The following is a 21,116-nucleotide window of genomic DNA, read 5'->3' as shown; positions in this document are numbered from 1 at the left end:
GGATAGGGCGGGCAAGACACTGGCCTGGTTAGAGAAGAGAGAACAGTGATCGAGATGGGTGCATAGGTTGACGGTGTCGGATGGGGGATCCGTGTCACATCGAGATATAGCGGAGGAGTATGCCACTCACTTAGAACAGGTATATTCCCCCTCTACTATGTACACATCAGAGGAATCCCGTCCGCTCCTCAGAGATAGCGATTTCCCGAACCTGTCGGAGGAGAATAGAGACACCCTGGATAAGGATCTCTCTGCTGAGGAAATTGGTAAAGCTATAGGGCGGATTAAATTGAGGAAGGTGATGGGACCCAACGGTATCCTAAAAACCACTGCCTCTTGATACCACATTTGAAGGCTATGTATGAGGAGAGCCTGGAGGTTGGCTGGCTCCTTGTGGATCAGAGGCCTGCCACAATAGTAGTGATTCACAAACCTGGCAAACCGGCAGGCATGTGTGGCTCATATAGGCCCATCTCTCTGATCAATATCGGGGCTAAAGTTCTAGAAAAAGTGCTTGCCAATAGGCTGGGGGAGGTTATTACCATGTTAGTTCACCCAGATCAATCTGGGTTTATGCCTGAGAGAAACACAGCCCTCAATCTACGTTGTTTACATAACGTAATGGCCCCGAGGCCAAATATTGAGGAAGATGCTGCGCTGTTGTCTCTTGATGCTTCTATCGCCTTCGATTCCATAGAATGGCCGTACATGTTCGAGGTCCTTGTAAGGGCGGGTCTGGAACCGACAGAAATTTATAGCATGGGTTCGGCTGCTGTATACGGATGTTTTGGGCCAGGTGCGAGTGAATGGCTGTACTTCTAGGACATTTCAATTGAGGCGGGGTACCAGTTAGGGATACCCGTTGTCCCCATTGATATTCGCCCTTCTTTTGGAACCCCTTGCGGCATGGATACGCAGGGATGTGATGGTACGCAGGATGAGATGGGCGAATGACGTGGAGGACCGCATATCTTTGTACTTTGTACTGTTGTACTTGGCTGCCCCTTACAAATCTATATCCGTAGTACAAGACATCTTCACGAATTTAGGCAAATACTCCGGTTACGCGATCAACTGGCATAAGTCCGTGTTGTACATGTTGTGGGGACAGGACCCTAGGCTTCCGGCTCCATCAGGCATGGGTGGCTCATATAGAGGGGTTTTGATACTTGGGGGTTTATACCACGTTGAATCCCAATCTGTTTTATAGCTCCAATCTTGCCCGCCTGCTGGCCAGACTGAGAGTGGGAGGCGGTCCCTCCCACTCTCATTGCTCGGCCGGGCGGCGCTTTTTAAGATGCTGGCCCTACCTCAATTTTTGTATATCCTTCAAAACTGCCTGCACAAAGTTCCGGATTCATACTTCAAAATGGTAGATGGGGAGGTCCGTACACTTCTGTGGGATGGGAGGGCCCCAAGAGCGGCATTAAGGAAGCTGACGAAGAGTTGATATGACGGAGGCATTGCACTCCCCGACCTGCAGCTGTATTACTGGGCGGCACAGCTAGTTACTGTCAATAGATGGATATACCGCCCTCCGGAGGATCCCGCGTATGCGCTCGACCGATACCAAACTGACTGCTCCGGATAAATGGGGGCCCTATATGTTCGTGACAGGAAGAACAAGAGACTATTTTTCTGGCCCACCTTACACACGTTACAGGTTTGGCAGACAGTGAACACGCCCTGGGATGGGCTGGCGTCCTAACTAAGGTTGCCCACTTTGGAGTGCGCAAAAACTTGGTATGTTATGTTATCAGCCCAGGTTTGATAAGTGGGTCCTCATAGGTATCTCTGTGGTAAAAGATTTGGTTACAAAGGGGAAGATACTTACGCTTGAGGAACTCTAGTGTACCAACTGGCTCAGGGTGAAACGTATAGGTACCTGCAGATACGCCATCCTCTTGGAGCGGCCTTCTCATCTTTCACGGACATTCCAGACTATTCGCCGCTCGAAGACAGATTGTTAGATGGACCTTTGGATTTGAAAGCTATCTCACTCACATACAAGAAATTATGCGATAACCTTCCAGATACCTTACCAAGACTCGGGGAGAGATAGCAGTACGATTTAGGGGTGCTTACTGACGAAGACTGGCAGGAGGCCTTGATGTCTCTCAGGGAGGCGGCCATCACGCAAAAGTGCAGGTTGATTCAGCTACGGATATTGCATAGCTCGTACATGACAGGACCGACTTTGGTGAAGGTGGGTTCGTGGTCGGACGATCTCTGCCTGAGGGGATGTGGCCAACAGGCCACGTTTTACCATATGCTGTGGAGCTGCCCAGGGTTGCTGGTCCTATGGGGAGGGAGCCACGGAACACATGCATAAAACCCTACTTAAGGAGTTGATCCTAACGCCACGACTGGGATTGTTAACTATCTGGGAGGCAACTGACCTGACGAAAGTAGTAAAGCAATTTGTGACGCTGGGCTATACACTGGTCAAAAGGAGATAGCGAAAGGTTGGGGGCAGCAAACACACCGAGTGTTCATGTGTGTGCAAAAGAGTTGGATAGATGCATGTTGGTGGAAACTGAAGTGTTAATAGCACGGGGTGCCCCAAGAAATGGGACTGAAAGTGGTCGAACTGGAATAAGTACTGAGGAGATATTGTTGTGTCCCCAACAGTGGAATTGGAAATGCCTCACAGTACAGGAGGTGCTGAAGCTATGTAATACATAAATGATAAATAACTGTCCAAATCCAGAATTCTGTAAGTCCTACAGTGATGTCCTTGTATGCACATGTTTTGCTGTTACTAATAAAAACATTTAAATAAAAAAAAAAAGGACTCAGCCCAACACCTTGACTACGGGCATAAATGAGGGAAATATAGTGGTAGCATTGCGGGTTGTCTTTATCCCCCTTTTTATAAATTGGGATAATGGAGGCCATGGACAAGGAGGGCAATGTCCCTTTCAGTGCCACAGCATTTAACACCAGTGTCAAAATTTGAGCCCGCACTTCAGTATTGTCGTGATAAAGGTCTGGGGGATTCCCATCAGGGCCTGGTGTCTTGTTCCGTGACAGTGACTCAATACTCCTAAACACTTCCTCCAGCTAGATGGTAACTGCTGTGACAGCCACACTGGGGACTATATCTACCTGGCCCCTTCAAGAAGGCCTACATTATATACACTTTCAAAAAGGGTAACCCACTGATCTGGGGTAAAGTGGTGGCACAGGGTAGGTTTAGAAGACTCCACAAAGTAGGGGCTATTTATGATCTTCCCAAAAAGTGTGGAACCTCTCAGTTCCCCTGCTTTAATTGAATAATCCCAAGCCGGTTTCTGTAATTGATGCCTATGATCTTTCAGGGCCTCTTTATAATTTTATCGGTATATTGACAACCATGCCTTCTACAGAGACACCTGTTTCAGGGCTGCCTTCAGCTGCCTTTGGGCCTGAGAGTACTTGGGATCAAACCATGAAGGGAGAGCTGGACAATGCCCAACCGTCTGTGTAGGTAATGTCCCAGAAACTTCCTGAACGATAAAGGCAAAAGAGCTTAAAACCTCCCACCGACTAATAGCAAAAAGACTGATTAAAAGCCTTGGCTTCCATTTGCAACCAATGTAGACGACTCGCCTGGTTTGTGGGTATAAAAATTCCCCGGGCCTTTCGACGGCCCTTTGAGTGATTGCCTAGCCCTCCCATGGACAGAGCCAGAGGATTGTGATCACTGAAGGGACTATATCCGATATTAAAAGAAGCAGGCAGCCCACCCATTAAGGCTGATACAAAAATAAAATCGATGATTGTGGCAGAACCCCGTCCCTTGTGTGGTGGTGGGGGGGATTTTAGATCTTAACCCTTTAGCAATTCATCTAAAGTAAATGCCAGGTTATGCGTGTGTAAACAATTATTTATCTCCTTCCCATCCATGGTATGCTGTAGGTGCAAATCGTCTGAGATCAGACAAGGCTGTGCATTAGATAATCGATTTAAAAAATATGGACACAGACGACAATAGAAATCGCCCGCCAGAATATCATTCTCATGCCCAAGATCCACCCTCTTAAAGGAGTCTAAGGTGCTATTTCAAGCTGAAAAATTAGAGGACCGGCCAGACCCCATAATTGCGTTGTAAAAATCATTACCTTTGGGAGGACTCTCCCAATGTGCAATTTTATGCCCAGGAACACATGAGACTTCCACTTCATAATCTATGGAGTTGCAAAACTCCAGATCTCCCAAAATTATAAGCCCACCCCCTCGCTCTGCCCATGTTTGAGTCTAACACTGGACAAAAAACGATCTTGTATCCCTCTAAAAAGTAATTTGTCCTTTGTTTCTCATGTCTTTTGTAAACAAATAATGTTAAATGTCCTGTTGAACAATAGCCAGCTATTCAATTAGGAAAGGTCTATAGCTAAGTGACTCAGTGGATATAACTATTTATATGTTGTCCACTTTATATATTTGATTACTATCTAAATATCCAACTGTATATAACAACAATGACCATAAAATGTTTCTGATATAACTTTATTGTTCTTTTTTATGTATATATGTATATAAGCTTTTATATTCTTTTTTCTTTTTGTGATATTATTTTGTTTTTTTCAAAGAGATAGTTTTTGTTATATGATATTCAATTAAAATTACATAGAAAAAAATCTTTTTTTAAACATAAAGAAAAATATATACAAAGTCAATAGACAAACAACTCATAGAATGTTGAAGGCAATGCGGTAGACACCACTACGCGCGTTTCGGCTCTTGAGCCTTCTTCAGGTGGCCGTCTATTGTTGGAATTTCAGAATATAGATACTTCAGCATAAAATATGGCGGATTTATTCAATTAGTCGAACGAAAACTGCTTGTTGAAGTCTCAGGAATGATGTAGCTTAATCCTGGTGATGTATATGTTGGTAAATAGGTTCCAGACACGTGGTCAAAGACGATTTGATAATTAGATAGAAAAATTGGATTGGTATCTTCAAAGTATTATTATTATTATTATTATTATTATTATTAAAGGCTTGGCTTCAGCCAGATAATATAATGCCGTTATCAGGAAGAGTGGATATTCTCCACGTGTGAATCTTTGTTCGTAAGACTAACAGGTAATGAATCTCAGAGAGAATAGAACATCTTAGAATAAGCTGGAGATAGATTTCCAGGAGCCAAAATCTGTGTATCTTTGATATGGTCCGTAATATCGGAGAAGATGGTAAGAAACTCCTGGTAGTATCGGAACGCAACAGTAACCGACCGCCAAACCGACAAGGACGTCCGATGTGAGCAACTATAGCCAGCTATTATCAGAAAACCAAGCCTGTCACATTCCAAGAAATAAGACTTGGGTCTTTCCTAGGATTTAGGGTAACGCCTGCAAAAGGAGATGAAACAGGAAGGGGCGGATGTTGAATCCCCATTGGGAGTTACCTGATGGGTACTTAGAAAGTGAGAGATCTAACAAGATCTGAATTGGTCTTTAGGCTAGTAGGTCACTATTCTCCTCTGTGCGCTGAGGTAAAAGGCCCAGATGTTGGGACTGCTGGGTAAATGTGTCTTTTGCTTCATGGAATCCATCTAAATCATTAAGGTCTGCTAGTGGAGAGTGACAGTTTAAAGATGGTTGGTGTGTCCCTTTTCTGCTTTCAGCGTGCCCACCATCCATTTGTTTCTCTGCTCTTGGAATGCTCATCGGAGGTCTATAAAAAAAGCCCAACAGGAGTGGTTTAATACACGAACCTAAAAGAAACTATTTGGATGCACCATGAAGAATGGTTCATGCCCATTATGGGTATCGCACAGAGATAATAAATCTCCGCCAATTGTTTTCCTAGTGGGCCCTATCCAGGCAACCCTCGGCGCCATTAAGTTGTCTTTGTGGTCTCTAACGGTTAATTCAGAATGTAGAGCTAACCAGGGTGAGACTTTATTGATCAGTTGGCCAGTGGTTCCACCTTGTGTGTGATCAGTCCAGGTACCCCGGTCAGAACTAGAGTGTAGGGGGCACAAGCTGGAGGACGCTCAATCAGCGGGAGCTGAGAAGCCTTGAATGTCTGATCCCCAGTACAGGGAACACCTGCCACATAAGGGACCAATGGAAGCAAGTTAGTGTGGGCCGGACCAGCTATATTTTGGTGGGGGACCCTAGACTATGAAGAAGTCATCGGACTAAATACAGCCTACGGCTTAGGGTGGTCATTTTAAAAAATGTTCCTACTACTGCTAGGGAGGATTGGCTGAAGGCTTAAGAGGATGTAATTGGGGACTGAGGTGGTGGGTGATAAGAGGAATTATCCATAAGGCTCAAAACTGCCCATTTTACTTGACCGGTCCCTGGAGGCTACCTCCAAGTTATCAAGTCCAACCCAAAGAGGGGCTAATAAGTCAGTGAGTGTAGCAGTGTTTTTTTTGTAGAGCTGGGGCCAGGTGGGTCACCATGTCCTCTAGGCTAAACTTGGCATGCTTGGTCGCAAATCTCTGCTATGTAACCGCTGAAACTTCATCCGCTGCCTTAACCTTCTGTTTCCGCTTGGGGGCTGGAGAACTTACTACCTCCGTATTTGGGGAAGAAAAAGTGGTGGCCTGGAATATTTGCAGCAGGGTTGGGAGAAGGAGTCTGAAGGATTAAATTAGAAGTAACTGTGGCCAGACCCTGATCATCGGGGGCAGGCGGTGATGTAACAATTGTAGGCCAAGGTCCAGTACTTCCTGAATCAACTGAAAGTTACCTCTCAGCCCGGTCAATTTCCTTAAAGATGACCCCCATAGCTTTTACCAATAACCTAGTTCTACAAGGCAGTCTCGATGACATAGAGGGCAATGCCTTCCTCTTTCCCATGATGACAAATAAGACAATAATACAGTGTTTCTAAAGCCCCGAAACACGATAAGGGACTATGTGCAGGTCTCACAAGGCCACGGCAGACAACAAGCAAAAGGCAGAAAGGAGGTTTCTTATTGCGTGTTCAAACCCCACCCTAAATGTGAGCTAGCGTTGACAATATCAGAGGTACCGGCCAGGCAATAAAGACGATGAACTGTACACCAAAGTCAGCCACCATGAGGGTAGGCCCAGCCCAGCCTCCAACGGGCACAGACTGGGTCTGCTCTTTGCCCAGGCGCGTCCTGCGAAGTGGGAGACTGCAACAAAAGAAATGGGAGTCTTCGGGCGCATTGTGACGATGTGGGCAGCATCAGCCGCGAAAGCTCCAGAGGCTTGGAGTGCTCTGCCCCCTCCTGTGGCTCGCTGCTTTCAACGGGCTTTCCGCTCAGCAGGAGCCCCCAACAAAAGAAATAGGTGCCTCCGGGTGCATTGCGGCGTCCTGGGCGGCGTCAGCTGAGAGCGCCTGGGGCGTGGAGTGCTCATCCCCGTCCTGTGCCTCCTGTGGCTCGCAGCTTTCAACAGGCTACCCGTGCAGCGGGAGCCCCCAACAAAAGAAATAGGCGCCTCCGGGCACGTTGTGGTGTCATGGGTGGCGTTAGCCGCGAGAGCTCATGGTGCTTGGAGTGCTCTGCCCTCTCCTGTGCCTCTTGTGACTCGCTGCTTTCAACATGCTTCTCAAATATTGAATAATGAGGTATGGAAGGTATGTAGCCATATGGTTCCATTTAAAGACCTATACTAAGGATTAATCTGGCCGATTCATTGGCCCAGCTCTTAATTTATAATCCCGGCCCCTTGATATACCTTAGTAAAAAGTAAAATTGTTGTCCAGAGATTTTCATTAAAGAAGTAATTTAGCTTTCATAGACATTGCTAATGCGGGCAGAATTTTTCTGGATGACATTTTTAAAGATGGCGGATGTGTTGAAGTGATGATGTAATATTTCAGGAACCATGAGACCTACATACTGCATTTTGGGGATCAAGTGGTCTTACATAGAAAGAGAATAACCCCCTCAGAGCAACCCTTCCGCCATTTTCAAAAATGGTGGCTCTATAAGAATGTCTTTTACCTATCATATTGGTAATTTATTTTAATATTGTTTGGTTTCAGGTTTTCCATTGATTCAAATTCGTAAACATTCGCGAAGCAGGTAATAGCAGAGGATCTTTACCTTCTGACTACAAAGTCTGAGGCCTCCTTCAACAAAGAACAATGTGTTATATGTTAGCTCTTCCGAAAGAAGAGCTAACATCAACTTCGGCTGGACAGAAGTGAGTTTGAGATGCTGCAGAAATACGTCAAGACAAAGTTCACAAAAGATTGAAACAGATGGGCGAAGAGGTTCAAATATTTTATCATTGTAACAAGTGCTACAAGTTGTATACAATGGAAAAAAGCCTGCCAAAATTTTCAGAAAAATGTCAAACTAGTAAACCCACAACAAGAATCCAAGTCTTCTGAGAAAGTAACGACAATCAAACCCAATTCCCTAACCACTTTGAAGATCGATGGCTACCCCATGTCCACCTATAACGACTGATAAGAAAGAAGAGGATCTTCAATCTGTTATGTGTGGTTTAGCCAGCCATGAGCCAAAGGATTTGACAAAAAACAAAGTACAGAGTATGCAAGACTCAAAAGGCAAATAAGTTTTTATCTGCAGCTACTTTCTTCCAAGATGAATTTTTCAGCAGAGTAGCTGATCTAAACAACCATATTGCGTGTGGGCAGTCAGTGCATAGACTTTTAAGCCCTGCACATAATTTGGTTGCTATTACACTTAATACAGTATAAAACGTAGGACCGTTTGACAATTTCAAGCTTCTGGAAAAAGGAAAAGGAAAAAGGCGTTTGCAGGCAGGTAACAGCAACTTGCGCCTTTCTCAGTGGCCATCGGAGATCTTCACTGCATGGCTGCGAACACATTGCATCCATACTGGCAGCCATTTTGGGTGTGGGCAGCTCGTATGTGATCTGCAGATAATTCAGCAACAAGGCATCTAAGCCGACATTTCGAATACTGACAGTGGCAATAACGGTAGCCATTTAATTGTGGGGCTATACAGGACATTTGTGCACAACGGCAGCCATTCTGGTTATAGGTTTAGTTGTCTCTCCAGTGTCCAGCGATGATTGCCACACCTAGTGTGTGCCATCTGTGGCTCAGCAGTGTTTAGCACACCTCTTATGTGCTATCATGGGCGTCAGTGGATCTGCAGTGAGAGTTTATCAACCTGTGATTGGTCATTTAGTGCATTTACAGGAGTTCTGACATACTTGCGGCACTGTGGTAGGAATTATAGCTCCATCTCAATTTTTTGGGGTCTGCCGGGCACACATCCCGGTTTATTGGGAACAATGGCACAAAGCATTTGAATCTTATCTAGAGGCCTTTGAGGGTTATAACTTTGTCAACAAATAAGAAAGCCATACTAATGTATAAGCTTGATTCAGAGGACAGAAGCATACTAAAAATGCTTCCTGTGGTAACTGTTATGGGAGGGGTAGGCACTGTTGATGATGGAGGTGGTGAGTGAGTATGCTTCTGTTGTTAAATGTAGTACTAGAATGTCATAAATCGCTTCACCGGTCTCGTGTACCATAATAACCTATTGATGAACTTTGTAGCTGCATCACGCACATTGTCTGAAACATAAAATTATTGTGATCTAAAGGATGAAATTATCAGCGATCATTTAATTGGAAAAAAACAGTAATAGAAAAATCTGGGTAAGGTTGTTGGCTACGGAAGTTTAGAAAAACATGGATGAGGGCAATGACCATGTAGCATCTATTTAGTTTTTAGTAATTTAGTTTTAGAAAAAATCGTTTGTGTGACATAACTATCAGCAGTGCCAAAGTGAAGGTTATGGCTGACTCTGGCTCGCCTTGATTGATGAATCAGACTTTGACAATTTGGACTTTACCCATCTCCTTTGATTCATATTTCAAATGTTTGCTTATGGTGGGAACATAGTGAATGTGCTAAGGCAATTCGATGCGGTTCTGGGTTTTGACAACAAAATGTTCAAAGGTACCATGTATGTAGCTGATGGTGGGTCTACCCTATTGGGGTGGAACGAGCAAGGGGAATTGGACATAATTCTTGATCCCAGTCACCCTGAGCTAGTATTATCCAGACATCTCGAGATATGCAAGGGGGAGATATGCAATGTGGCTGAGAACAAATGGGTCAGCAGATACAATAAGGTCTTTACTTGTTGCCTTAAAAGGTTGAAGGGTTTCAAACATTGCATAATTTTAAAGGAGAATTACCAGCCAAGAGCTGTATTGCCATCAATTTGAGGAAGGAACTTAAGTTGGCGCCAGAAAAACTGTAACTTAGCTGTTATCAAACCCATTGAGAGTTCGTAGTGGTTAGCTCCAGTTGTAAGTTGTTTTGGCACGCAAGTCAGACAAGTCCCTACGTTAGTGTTGATGTGCACGACATTAATTCCAAGATTTGGGTCGACTACTAACCACTTGCTAACAGCATTGAGTTATTATTCACCTTGGAGGGAGCGGTTGTTTTTACCACACTCAACCTGTCTGTTTAGTGCCATTAAATTGAGCCATGTGAAGAGTTGAGACACCTAACTTCATTTTTAACACCCGTGGGAACATTCCCATATAAACATATGCCATTCTGGCTAGCTTCCTCATACTCAGTTTACCAAAGATTGAGTAATTTGTTTAAGCAGTGCCTGGTGTGCCATGTTTCCAGGATAATGTTTTGATGTATGGAAGAAATGGGTGTGAACATGACAAAAGACTCGAGAGAGTGTTGTAAAAATCTTCAAAAGGTCAGTTTTTGCTTTGAAGAAAGGGGAGGGTAGGTTTCACTGTAAGGTTGTAGACTGTTAGGAGCACCATGTGTCGAGTAAAGGTGTGGAACCAAAATTAAAAAATTCGGGAAGCTATTGAGGAGGAACCTGTGCCCAGCAACAACGATCAGCTCAGGGCTTTCCTGGGACTGATTGAGTAATATGCTACATTTGTGAAGAAATGTTGCTTCTAAAACGGGCTGTTTACAAGATTTATTAAAAAAGAATGTGAAGTGCATGTGGAGTGACGAGCGTGACCGTGTTTATATCAACTAAAATGGGCATTGTGGTGGTCAAACCTGTCAGATCGTTCAACACTCATGATCAATGCATTGTCATGATCGACACTAAGCTACCATGGCCTTGGTGCAGTCTTGATGTAAAAAATTGAGGCCTTCGAGGGGAAGAAATCATTGTGTTTGTGTCCGGAGTTTTTCGCGGGGCAGAGGCAACTTATTCCACCATTGGAAAAAAAGGCTCTTGGTTTATGGTGGAGTGTACCGTATTTTAGAAATGTTAAATGGGGTAGACAATTCATCCTTTGCACTGATCATAAACAACGTTAGCATAGGGGTATCTACCTTTTCCCTGCTAAGAGGCAGAGTTGTCGCTACTCGTTTGAATAGGGAGTGGATGAATAGAAAGGTCTTGAATGGTGAAAAAATGAATAGTGTTTTGCACATACAACGTGGTGTACAATATAAGTATGTTACTAAAGAGAAAGGAGGCAAGGAGTGTAGGATTCAAACTGGTTACCTTGTAAGACTACATGCTCCCCGGCATGTTCGCAAAGATCAGTCTAAATTTTCACCACCACATTTGGTGAAGAAAGTGAGAGAGCGGGTTGTGGTTCTGGAGAATCTCAAGGTTTGGAACTAAAGCAAAGTGGTTGTGGTACCCAAGGCCAAAGCTGAATGTGTGTGATAAAATTGGTGCTGAGAGACCTAAGGAATCTGATAAATCGACAAATGTTCCAGGCCTTCGTCCTGGTTCTGTACAGAATAGATTTTTGCCTCAGAAGTTCAAGAATTTTGTAATGTAGATAGTTTCTAAGTAATATTGTTTTCCAAGAGTCCCTTTTACAAAGTTGTCAATTATTTCCTAGTGTTATGCTCCCATATTGTAACCTTTCTTCAAGCTTACTTAGAGTTTTGGCTTCTATATAGTATTTGGATGAAAGCTATGTTCATATTGTATACCCAGTTGTAGATAAGATTTTCCATATATCTCTTTTTCTTTGTGGGTATTTTGGAAGGGAGAGGAATATGTTGGGGACTGGCCTGCACTCCTGTCTCAAGAACTGGAATTCTGGGCTATCATGATATGTTGTTGACTGGTTCCCAGATCGGCAGTTGCTGCCGGAAGCTCGGTCCTGAAGGACAATAAAATGACTTTTGTGTACATAGTCTCAATCTTTTCAGAGGCCAGTTATTCATTGAACAGACTCGTAAGAAGACTAAATGGTCTCTCTGCTCCTCTTAATGTTAACTGCTGTGACAGAAGTGCACCTACAAAGGGTCCTCCCATTAAAATAAAACATAGTATATGTACATTTTGTGTGTTTGGGTATGTCTTATTATTTTCGTTCTTCATTGTTACATGAAGCATATATAGTTCTGGCATATTTGTTCAACATCAATCAATAACCGATTCAAATCTGTTTGAATGTCATCTTTGGATCTTTACTGACATTCCTAGTCATGATTGATGTTTCCCTGCTGTGTATCTCTTCAACAATTTCAACTCATATATCAGTTTTCTTGCTGTCATTTTGTAAACAGTCGGCTGGTTATTTTGTATGAACTAATTTTTCATTATTTGTACATGGATTGTATCTCCAGACCTTGCAATCCTGGTTTATTCATCTTGTTTTAATGGGAAACTTTTCTGAAAGTCCTTCATTAGGGACTTTTTGAGACAGGTTTTCAAATATTTCTTTATTGATGTAAGAATGCGGTGACATGGCATGTGTTTTTTCCTTGGACTTTCTGGTCAAGAAGTTTTTCTTCCCTTTGGGGGCTGGTTACTAATGTCTGACTGTTCGCAGATATTCTTGTACAAGGTTTTTATCCTGCTCCCCTTAAGGCTTGTTTCTTTTGTGCCTGCAGGGTTGTTTCTTCTTTATATTGTCTGTGGTCATTGCTACGGTTTTAAGAGCCCTGGCTATTTTTCTTCTATTTTTATATTTGATTGGTTATAACCGACTGGTTCTCTTTGAGAGCATGTGTAGGATTAGTTCACAGGCCCTCCTCCTAGTAGGTATAGTTGTGGTATTTAATTCAAAGTTAAGGAATCTGCGGCTAGATGTCTCTATCAGTTGAACAAGTTACTTACCTTCAGTAATGTATTATCTGGTAGTGACGCAGTCTATCAGCAGATTCCTTAAAGCCCTGCCCGTCTTCCCCACTCTGCGAGGTAAGAGTTATACTCTTTTCAGTACTAGTTTTATATACTGGTGATCACTGTCTAAAATAATGTTGGGACTCAACAGAACAATAGATCTTGCCACATGGGTATTGTTTGGATGTTGCCATACCACCTCTTTTAATGGGGAGTGTGGAGGTGTTTTCTCGTTTACACTGGATTAAACACCAGTGAGCAGTGCCGACTTGTTTAGTTCTTTCTTTGAAAGTCTTTGTCTAGTATTATCATACCTTTTTTGGCAGTATCACTATCTCACGTAATGGTGTGGTTCAACAAACAGTTGAGTATTGTTTTTATAAGTTTTGTTTAGTTAGTACTATTCCAATCATGATCATTGGTGAATGGTCTATAGAGTGCAAGGTGTTTTCCTCTCATGGTGGTTATACACCAGGGTGCAGAGTTTCATGTAGCCCTGTGCCTCGTTGATTCTTTTGGGGTTTTCCTTAAAATCCCTGTCTGGTATTAACATACCATTTGATGGTTCTTCCTTAATAATGTTCAAGGATTATTGATCTTTTTGACACACTGTTCCACAACCAGTTTCTACAGTGGCTCCCGTTTTGACTTCACAGAAGAAACTGACTACCGCGGGCCAGAGGGGACCTGTATGGCTCCACTAATGTCACAACCGGAGGCGACATCATTACGGAGCCGTACGGTGCCTTCCCTCAGCATACCGAAGTACTTTTGAAACATTTCCGGATTCGGTCTGACACCTGGGGAGCATTCAAAATTAAGGAATCTGCGGCTAGACTGTGTCTATACCAGATAATACGTTACCAAAGGTAAGTAATTTGTTCTAGACAGTTAGATTTTTAAGCTAGATTCACTCGTAAGGTCAGTCACATCGTTATTACCCCCAAATTCTCAATGTTTGTTAGGTGTGTAGCTTGGCATACATGCTCAAGAGTTGGTTTTGCACTCATCAAAGAAAGGATTTGCAAAGAATGAAAACTTCTGTGTATGCAGGTCAAGGTTTTAGAACTGCAGGTTCACTATTGTGGTTTTCTTTAACCGCATCGCTGCTGCGGCGATTTCTGCGCTGTGCGGCTTTTTTCGATTTACCGCGTTACATGACGAGCTCAGCTAGTCATCAGCACACGCCACCCGTGGCTGATGACGAGCTGAGCTCGTCATCGGCAGCGAAGGGGTTAAGAATACCCTCTCAATCTTTTTTTACATGTTGCTTATAATAGTTTTACATTGCATCGTCATTATTATTTTAATTTTTAGGCATTGAAATGATGCCTTAAAGAAATCATAAATATAAAGCTGTCTTTAAAATGGCACCGCTGGTTAGCAAAACTGTATGTAACAGTCTTCTTTTTTTCAAGTTGCAAATATGTTTTGGGATCATCTTATTTTGAAAGCAAATAATTGCAATTCGGACTTGCCATTTTGTGCATGTATTTTCATTCCATAAAGGCGCATTTTTAGAGCATTAAGAACAACCAGCAATACTTGTAGTTTGCAAATATTTATACATTTTTCATATTCGAACCGCTAGATTTGAGCATCTAATACTTTGGGATACATAGCTTGCCTTAGCAGCAGCAGAAAATCTTCTTTTCAATCCATAGTTTAGGCACTGTAAACTGCCTGTTAAATGAGTAGGTGCTGCAGTGAGTTGAGATTATTTATCAAGACTTGAAATCTTGTGATCCTTGACCCCGAACAAAACGTCCTTGGCACTGAGTGATATATGAATACCCACAGATTGAAAATACATTAATTACATTTTTTTCTAGAAGGTATGCTTCTCTTAAAAGGCATAAAACCCACCAATAATTCTTAAGCAGGGTATTTTTAAGTGAGCAAAAGTGTGAAAACGTATTTTTGATTGTAGTTATGGTTATTTTTTTCAACTCATGATTTATTTGCAACTAGAAACTCCTGTAAATGATGAAGACATTTTTATTTTAAAGCCTGTCTTGGTATGATTCATAATGAAAAACGTCATCTAATTGCTAGTGTCACTGATCTGGACTTAATCAGTGACAGGTGCAGACGAAGACAGTCGATAGTGAAGTGTGGGCCTGCTTTTCCTAATTCTTTTATGTGTAATTGCCTGATTACAGGGATTAAATAGGCTTGCTTGTGTAGTGAGCTGGGTTTATTCTCAGTACTGCCCCTTCTGCTGCTGGAACTAAACAAGGGATCTTTAGCATTTGCTGCTGAAAAAAGAAACTTAAAAAGATAAAGATGAGATCCAGAATGGTGGATCTCATGATGACTGCATTTCTTGTGGACGTATGCGGTCTACTCTTTTTTTGAATTGTTGTCCACCAGCAATGGGTAGCCTATGAAGTCCTCTTTTGTCAGCGGGGGTTTGTCGAGCATGCATCAGCTGTGATTGAACATCTGAGGTATGCCTCTGGATAATCTTACGAACATTGTAAATCTCTCCTTCTCAACTGATGGTAGGAGGTTGGTCTTTGTGCTTATAGTGGCCGGCCGGTTCCCATAATTACCATCCATGTCCTTCCCTTTCATTGAGTGGTGTGTGTTCCTTGGGTGCATAGTGTGACTGCAATAGGATGAGCCAAAGGAAAAGGCCTCAGTAGTAGTCATAAAGTCTTGCAGGTGGACCGTGCTTGTGGGCTGACAGCACTTAGGTGTCAGTGATTGCCTGAGAAGTAATTTTGGACATGGATGGGTGGGTTATAACTTATAAGCTTTGCTCTACAGCCCAATGTTTAAGGTTGGAGTGCTGCTAATCAGTCACCCTCCTGAGTTAGCCTTTGAGTGGGTCTTTACCGTTGAATGAAAGAGCCTGGACCTTACCTGCCACAGTACTGGGAAATACCATCTACTTTGGTCTGCTGAGTGATGGACTTCTTGAACTATTGATTTTGTTTAAAAAAAAATGGATAGTAGGATTGCTGGGTAATTTACTACATAAAAGAGGTCCCCTTCCAAATGGGGGTGTCTCATCCATCTCTGTGACTAGGGACTTTATGTACTATGATGATGAAACTGTGACCGTAACATGGATAGTAAAATGCCTGATCCAATAAAGGAAAACATTGGAGATAAATACAGTAGCTGTGAAATAATACATTGAATAGAACAAAGTCTCCATTGAAAAAGTTCTCTAGTGCGCGAGACACATTTGTCGGCTACTACTCTCTTTCAAAAAATCACTTTGTATGTGCATTGATTACAATGGTACAACACAGTGCCTGGCCTCAATCCAAATCTAACATACTTCATAAACCACTGGCACGGACACCATTACATAGGCATGTTTTTCGGAGCAGGGTTAGCACACAAATCTTTGTCTTGTTACTCAAAGAAAAAATTAAGACAATTCAAACAGATCTGATTCAGCTACTTGATTATAACGGAAGAATCTAACTGCCCTTGAAAGCATGCAGTTAGGAAAGCTAAATATGTATTCTACAGAAAAAGAAAATATTTCATGCTCCTAATCCAACAGCAGAAATATTCTCAGTCATTAAGGAGTATGAGACCCTCCAAAGCATGCAGACTCTACAAATTCAGTATACAAATGTAATGTCATTGCAGTCTGTTATATCAACCCCATTTCCGGCGTCCATATATCAGATACCTCACTCTTATCTCTCACCACCCCCACTCTAAGAATTCCTTAAGGTTTTTTTATACTAATTTTTCTATTCTTGTTTATAACTTTATTTCGGTCATTACGACCATAAAAGTGCAAATGCATACCGTACATGAAAAGTAAAAACAAGCATACAAGGATCAGTAGCTGCAGGTTTACAAAGACCAAGTTACATGGTATACCTAGGCAGTGATGTAACGGCCATAAAGGTACGGATGCATATAGTGCAAAGAAAGTGGAAATAAACATAAAGAAGTCTGTAGCTGCATGATGATGGAGTCCAACCTAGATAGTCTTAAACAGTGGTATTAGGACCAAAAAAGTGCAAGTGCCTACTGTACAAGAAAGGTGGTAATAGGCATACGAAGAGCGTTAAGTTATCAAGTCCAACATAAATATTATTCCTAAATAATAATGTAAGGACCGTAAAAGTGAAAATGCATACAATAAAAAAAAAGTGGATATGGACATACAAAGATCAGTAGCTCCAATTCATAAATATCTAACTTAGACAAATTACTGATCAGTAATATAACTGTTAAAAAGGCTTTCAGGGCGATTAAAATCTGTGTCCGCATAAGTCTATGCTGCAAATTCTTAGCAGCATGACCCTCATGCGGCAAAAATGCTAAAAGTAACTCTCTGTCCAAGCTAAAAATGCATAAATACCTACAATAAAATAACAAGCATTGGCAAAGCCAATAGGTCTCGCTTTTGGGATCTTATAAGTATTTAGTTATGCAGCACAATATCCTTGGTGCAACAACACCAACCGTTGCATGGCTAAACACTTATAACGTCCCAAAGGCGAGACCTATTGGCAAGTACGGGTAGTGTGGCGTGTATAGGTAATTTGGGTAATAGGGGACATAAAACACGAAGAGTAAAGCTACCAGATACAAACCCACATGAGTGCCCAGATTAGAGCTTTCCACTCCAACCCTGGTAACGGACACGCAGCACACCCAACGGACGTAGGGTTCCTTTTCAGTCTCTCTCAAGCACAACATTTGCCAGAACTTGCGATACCCACCCACATGAGCGTACCCATTACCTTTTCACCACTCAGGTGCAGGGACCTTCATTTGCCTGGCAATAGCCCGTAAGACACATAACATGCAGGACGCACTCTGCGGCGTAATACCCAAGCAAACATCCTTCTCCCACTAGGAGTTATACACTTTGTTTGGCGCAAGCGGCCAAGGAGGCACTTGCCTTCTATTAGTCCAACAGGCACTAGGCTTTGGGACACATACACACCCTCTATGCCGTCACACCACCACGGGACTGATAACAATACTTGAGGCACATAGCATGTGGAACGCACAGTGCGGTCGAGTACCCACGCAGGCAGTCTTCTCCCTCCTTGGGTTACACACTTTACACATTCTTACTAGTGACCTTGGAGACTTTTGCATGGAATGGTCCACTGAGCACTGGCTCTGGGACGCAGGCACACCAACCTTGGGGGTTACAGATGTACCAGCACTCACTGAGTGATCTCGAACTAACAAGACCACAATGCATCATTCGCAGCGGAACTGCTCGCATACCCAAGAGTAGACCGAATTCTCAGGCACAAAGGGAACAAACCCCCCACATATGCAAGGGGAGATAAGGAGGGGACTGATGTGCGAGAAATCAAATCGATAGAAGATCGATATAACCGCACAGATCAGGTCTTTTGCACTTTCTTAGAAGGCGCAGAAAAATTGCTATGTGCAATGTCTTTGGATGAACGACAGTCCGCTTTCTATGCACATGATTTAAGATGAAATGTTAGTTAGAAATTAAAAGATTCACTCTCCGTGTAACCCTTGTGTGAACAAGCCCCTTGAGGGTGAAACGAGTCACAGCGGGTTTATGAATTAATAAACCCCCTCTTTGATGAAATCTGGAGTTGGTGATATTTTTGCTCTTCGTTTGTTTAAGCAATGTGTGTGTATGTATATGTGTGTGTATATATATATATATATATATATATATATATATATATATATATATATATATATATATATATCTATATATCTCTATTGCAACTCTGCTTGTTCTTGAAAAGATGTTGAGCTTAGGGGAGTAAACCTTTTGATGATGCCAGTTTTGGGAAAACAAAACATTTTCTTGCAATTCACCTCCCCCTTACTAAAAAATAAGAAATCACAGTTTACCTTGTTTCTCAAATTTTAACGGTTCCATCCAGGAGAATCTACAAACCCTGGAAAGCTTTACAATTTGCAACATGCGAGGAAAAAAAGGACTCCACATTTACCTGGATAACTTTTGTGGAAAAAAGTTATTAAAGATTAAGTGAGAATGGCTCCAAATTTAAAAAAAACGGGGCGAAGCATTACGAGTGTGGGGAGAGTTGGTAGACTTTAAGCCTCAGCAGCAAGAGGTTAATTGTTACGGCATTTTTTAAATGTTGAGGTTCTCATAGTTAAATGGAAAAGAGTGATAATGGAGTTAACTTTCCACTGCTATTGTTCCTTTTACAGGTCAAAATTAAAATAGATCTGGGAAGTTAAATATTTACAGGAATTGCTGAGAGGAATATTGAACTTTTGCTCCTTTCACTTCGCATGTTAATAGTTCAGCTGCCTCTTTCTACATAAATGAAAGAACTCCACTTTGAAACCGTATTTTCTCTTGGTTTTCCTAGCGTTATCCAAGCACCATTGCCAAGTCCCGTTGAAAAGGTAAGATGAATGTTATTTGTCAGCTGTATTTTCAATGATTTTTATAATGGTCTTAAATTAACTATTTTCTGCAGCAAAAAAAGATGCCTCTTCTTTTTATGAGTCCACTATGGCACACGCGTTTACCATTTAGCTTTGTTAAAACAGGAATATTCTTTTAATTGTAAGGACTTTTATCTTCTGATTGTATTTAAAATTCCCTTTGTAGCAATTCAGCAGCTCTGATCAAGTTATCCTTATGATGTGTGCCTTGATTTATTACTAAATCGGGGTTAAGAAAGATGCCACACTAGCTTGGTGGCTGTGCTTTGTGACCTCATGAAGTATCCCATGTCTGATGTGATCGGGCTTCTTTTCAGAGGCCCCAAAATGACACTTATCTTTGAAATGTTGAGGGACTCCTTAACTGAGTTTTTCTAACCTTGAGTTTTAGTCAACAGACCTCTAATGAATGTCAGAAAGACATCTAAGTCCTAAGATGGCTGTTAAGCATATGATGAGTACCGACCTACAGCGTAACCAATTTGAGCTGGAGAGGACCAGTTTGGGATTTCTTTCTAACTTCTGATTTTGAACATCTGGCAGGCCGCCCTTGCGGCCATAGCTAGATCAGGCCCAACCACATCGAGTAATAATTCTTCTGATAGGGTCATTTTGCACACTTCTTCCAGCAGGAATCCCGGTCTAGAATTTACTTTCCAGACCCACCTCCTTGGAGAGAGCATTTCTTCTGTATCAAACCACCAAGTGAGTAATCTGTGGTTGGTTAAAACTTTCCATCATAATTTATACGTTACATTTACGGTAATACTCTTTTTGGTGGATACTCCTAATAACACATTCCTCCCCCCACAATGTCAGTGAAACATCAATTTTGTTGGCTGTAACTAGCATTTGTGGACCTCTGTGGTATAAAGAAGTCAGCATGCAGAGGTGTGTCCTTTATATGGATGTATTTGGTAATGTCATGAGGGAGTATGGAGTCTCAACAGAGGTCGAAGGAGTCACCTGGAGCTGTTGCAAGAGTTTCCTGGTCCATTCTGGCTGCTGGTGAGGGAAGTGACGACTCAGCGGTTAGATAGAATAGCCACCCAAAAAAAAGTACTGAAGGTTTTTCCTTGTGATTGCCTGTAGTTTTCACAACTGATAATGATCTACTGATGTACCTGTGTGGGTTACGGACTGATGCGTATGCTCATTAGTGAAATGGTCAATGCTGAGACATTTAATTCTGGGGTTACATAGTGGTTTGATGCAAGGACATTTCTTTGCTTGAGACTGCTTGGATAAAGGCACTCTGCCTACTTATTGTTTCTTGTACCTTCAGGACATCACACAGATAATATTTAATAATACTACATATATTGTAAGATTTTGGGTGACATTTGGTGGAAGCTGTTAGAGCCTTAAATCTTTCACTCTTTCTTGTTGATTTTAATATCCATTGCGTAGAACGTGTCTTAAGTATCTTGCAGTTCAATGTTTGTAAATGCTAGAAAAGGTTCAAGTTCTTAGTAATGTTAGTGTTCTTTGGCCTCTTCTATTGTCCTTAATGGCTGGAGTAATGCCCTTATTAATGATTCTACTGTGAGGCCTGGGAGAACGAGCATGATATTACAAGGCTTGCATTTCCATTGTTGTTATTGTTGTAGCTAAATGCGGCCATTTCTTCTTGCATACTCTTTTCATGTGGGATGATTAAAGTGTGCCCATGTTCATTGATTTGTGCAGAAAT

At 42.1% G+C, this 21,116-nt stretch overlaps 1 protein-coding gene across 8 annotated transcripts in view; it reads left to right on the top strand.

Moving 5' to 3' along the window:
* The window catches only part of SLMAP (sarcolemma associated protein), a 1,163,639-nt gene that overhangs the window by 219,242 nt on the left and 923,281 nt on the right, over positions 1 to 21,116 (top strand). For all 8 annotated transcript variants that reach the window (XM_086939108.1, XM_086939110.1, XM_086939104.1 and 5 more), the window contains exon 4: positions 19,345 to 19,381. In XM_086939108.1, the coding sequence (XP_086795234.1) occupies positions 19,345 to 19,381 (37 nt within the window). The remainder of the gene's footprint in view (positions 1 to 19,344; positions 19,382 to 21,116) is intronic.

Source organism: Lissotriton vulgaris, chromosome 9, assembly GCF_964263255.1.
Source record: "Lissotriton vulgaris chromosome 9, aLisVul1.2, whole genome shotgun sequence".
Classification (NCBI taxonomy): Eukaryota; Metazoa; Chordata; class Amphibia; order Caudata; family Salamandridae; genus Lissotriton; species Lissotriton vulgaris.
The sequence above is the reverse complement of the archived record's forward strand: the minus strand, read 5'-3'. Positions and strand labels throughout refer to the sequence as shown.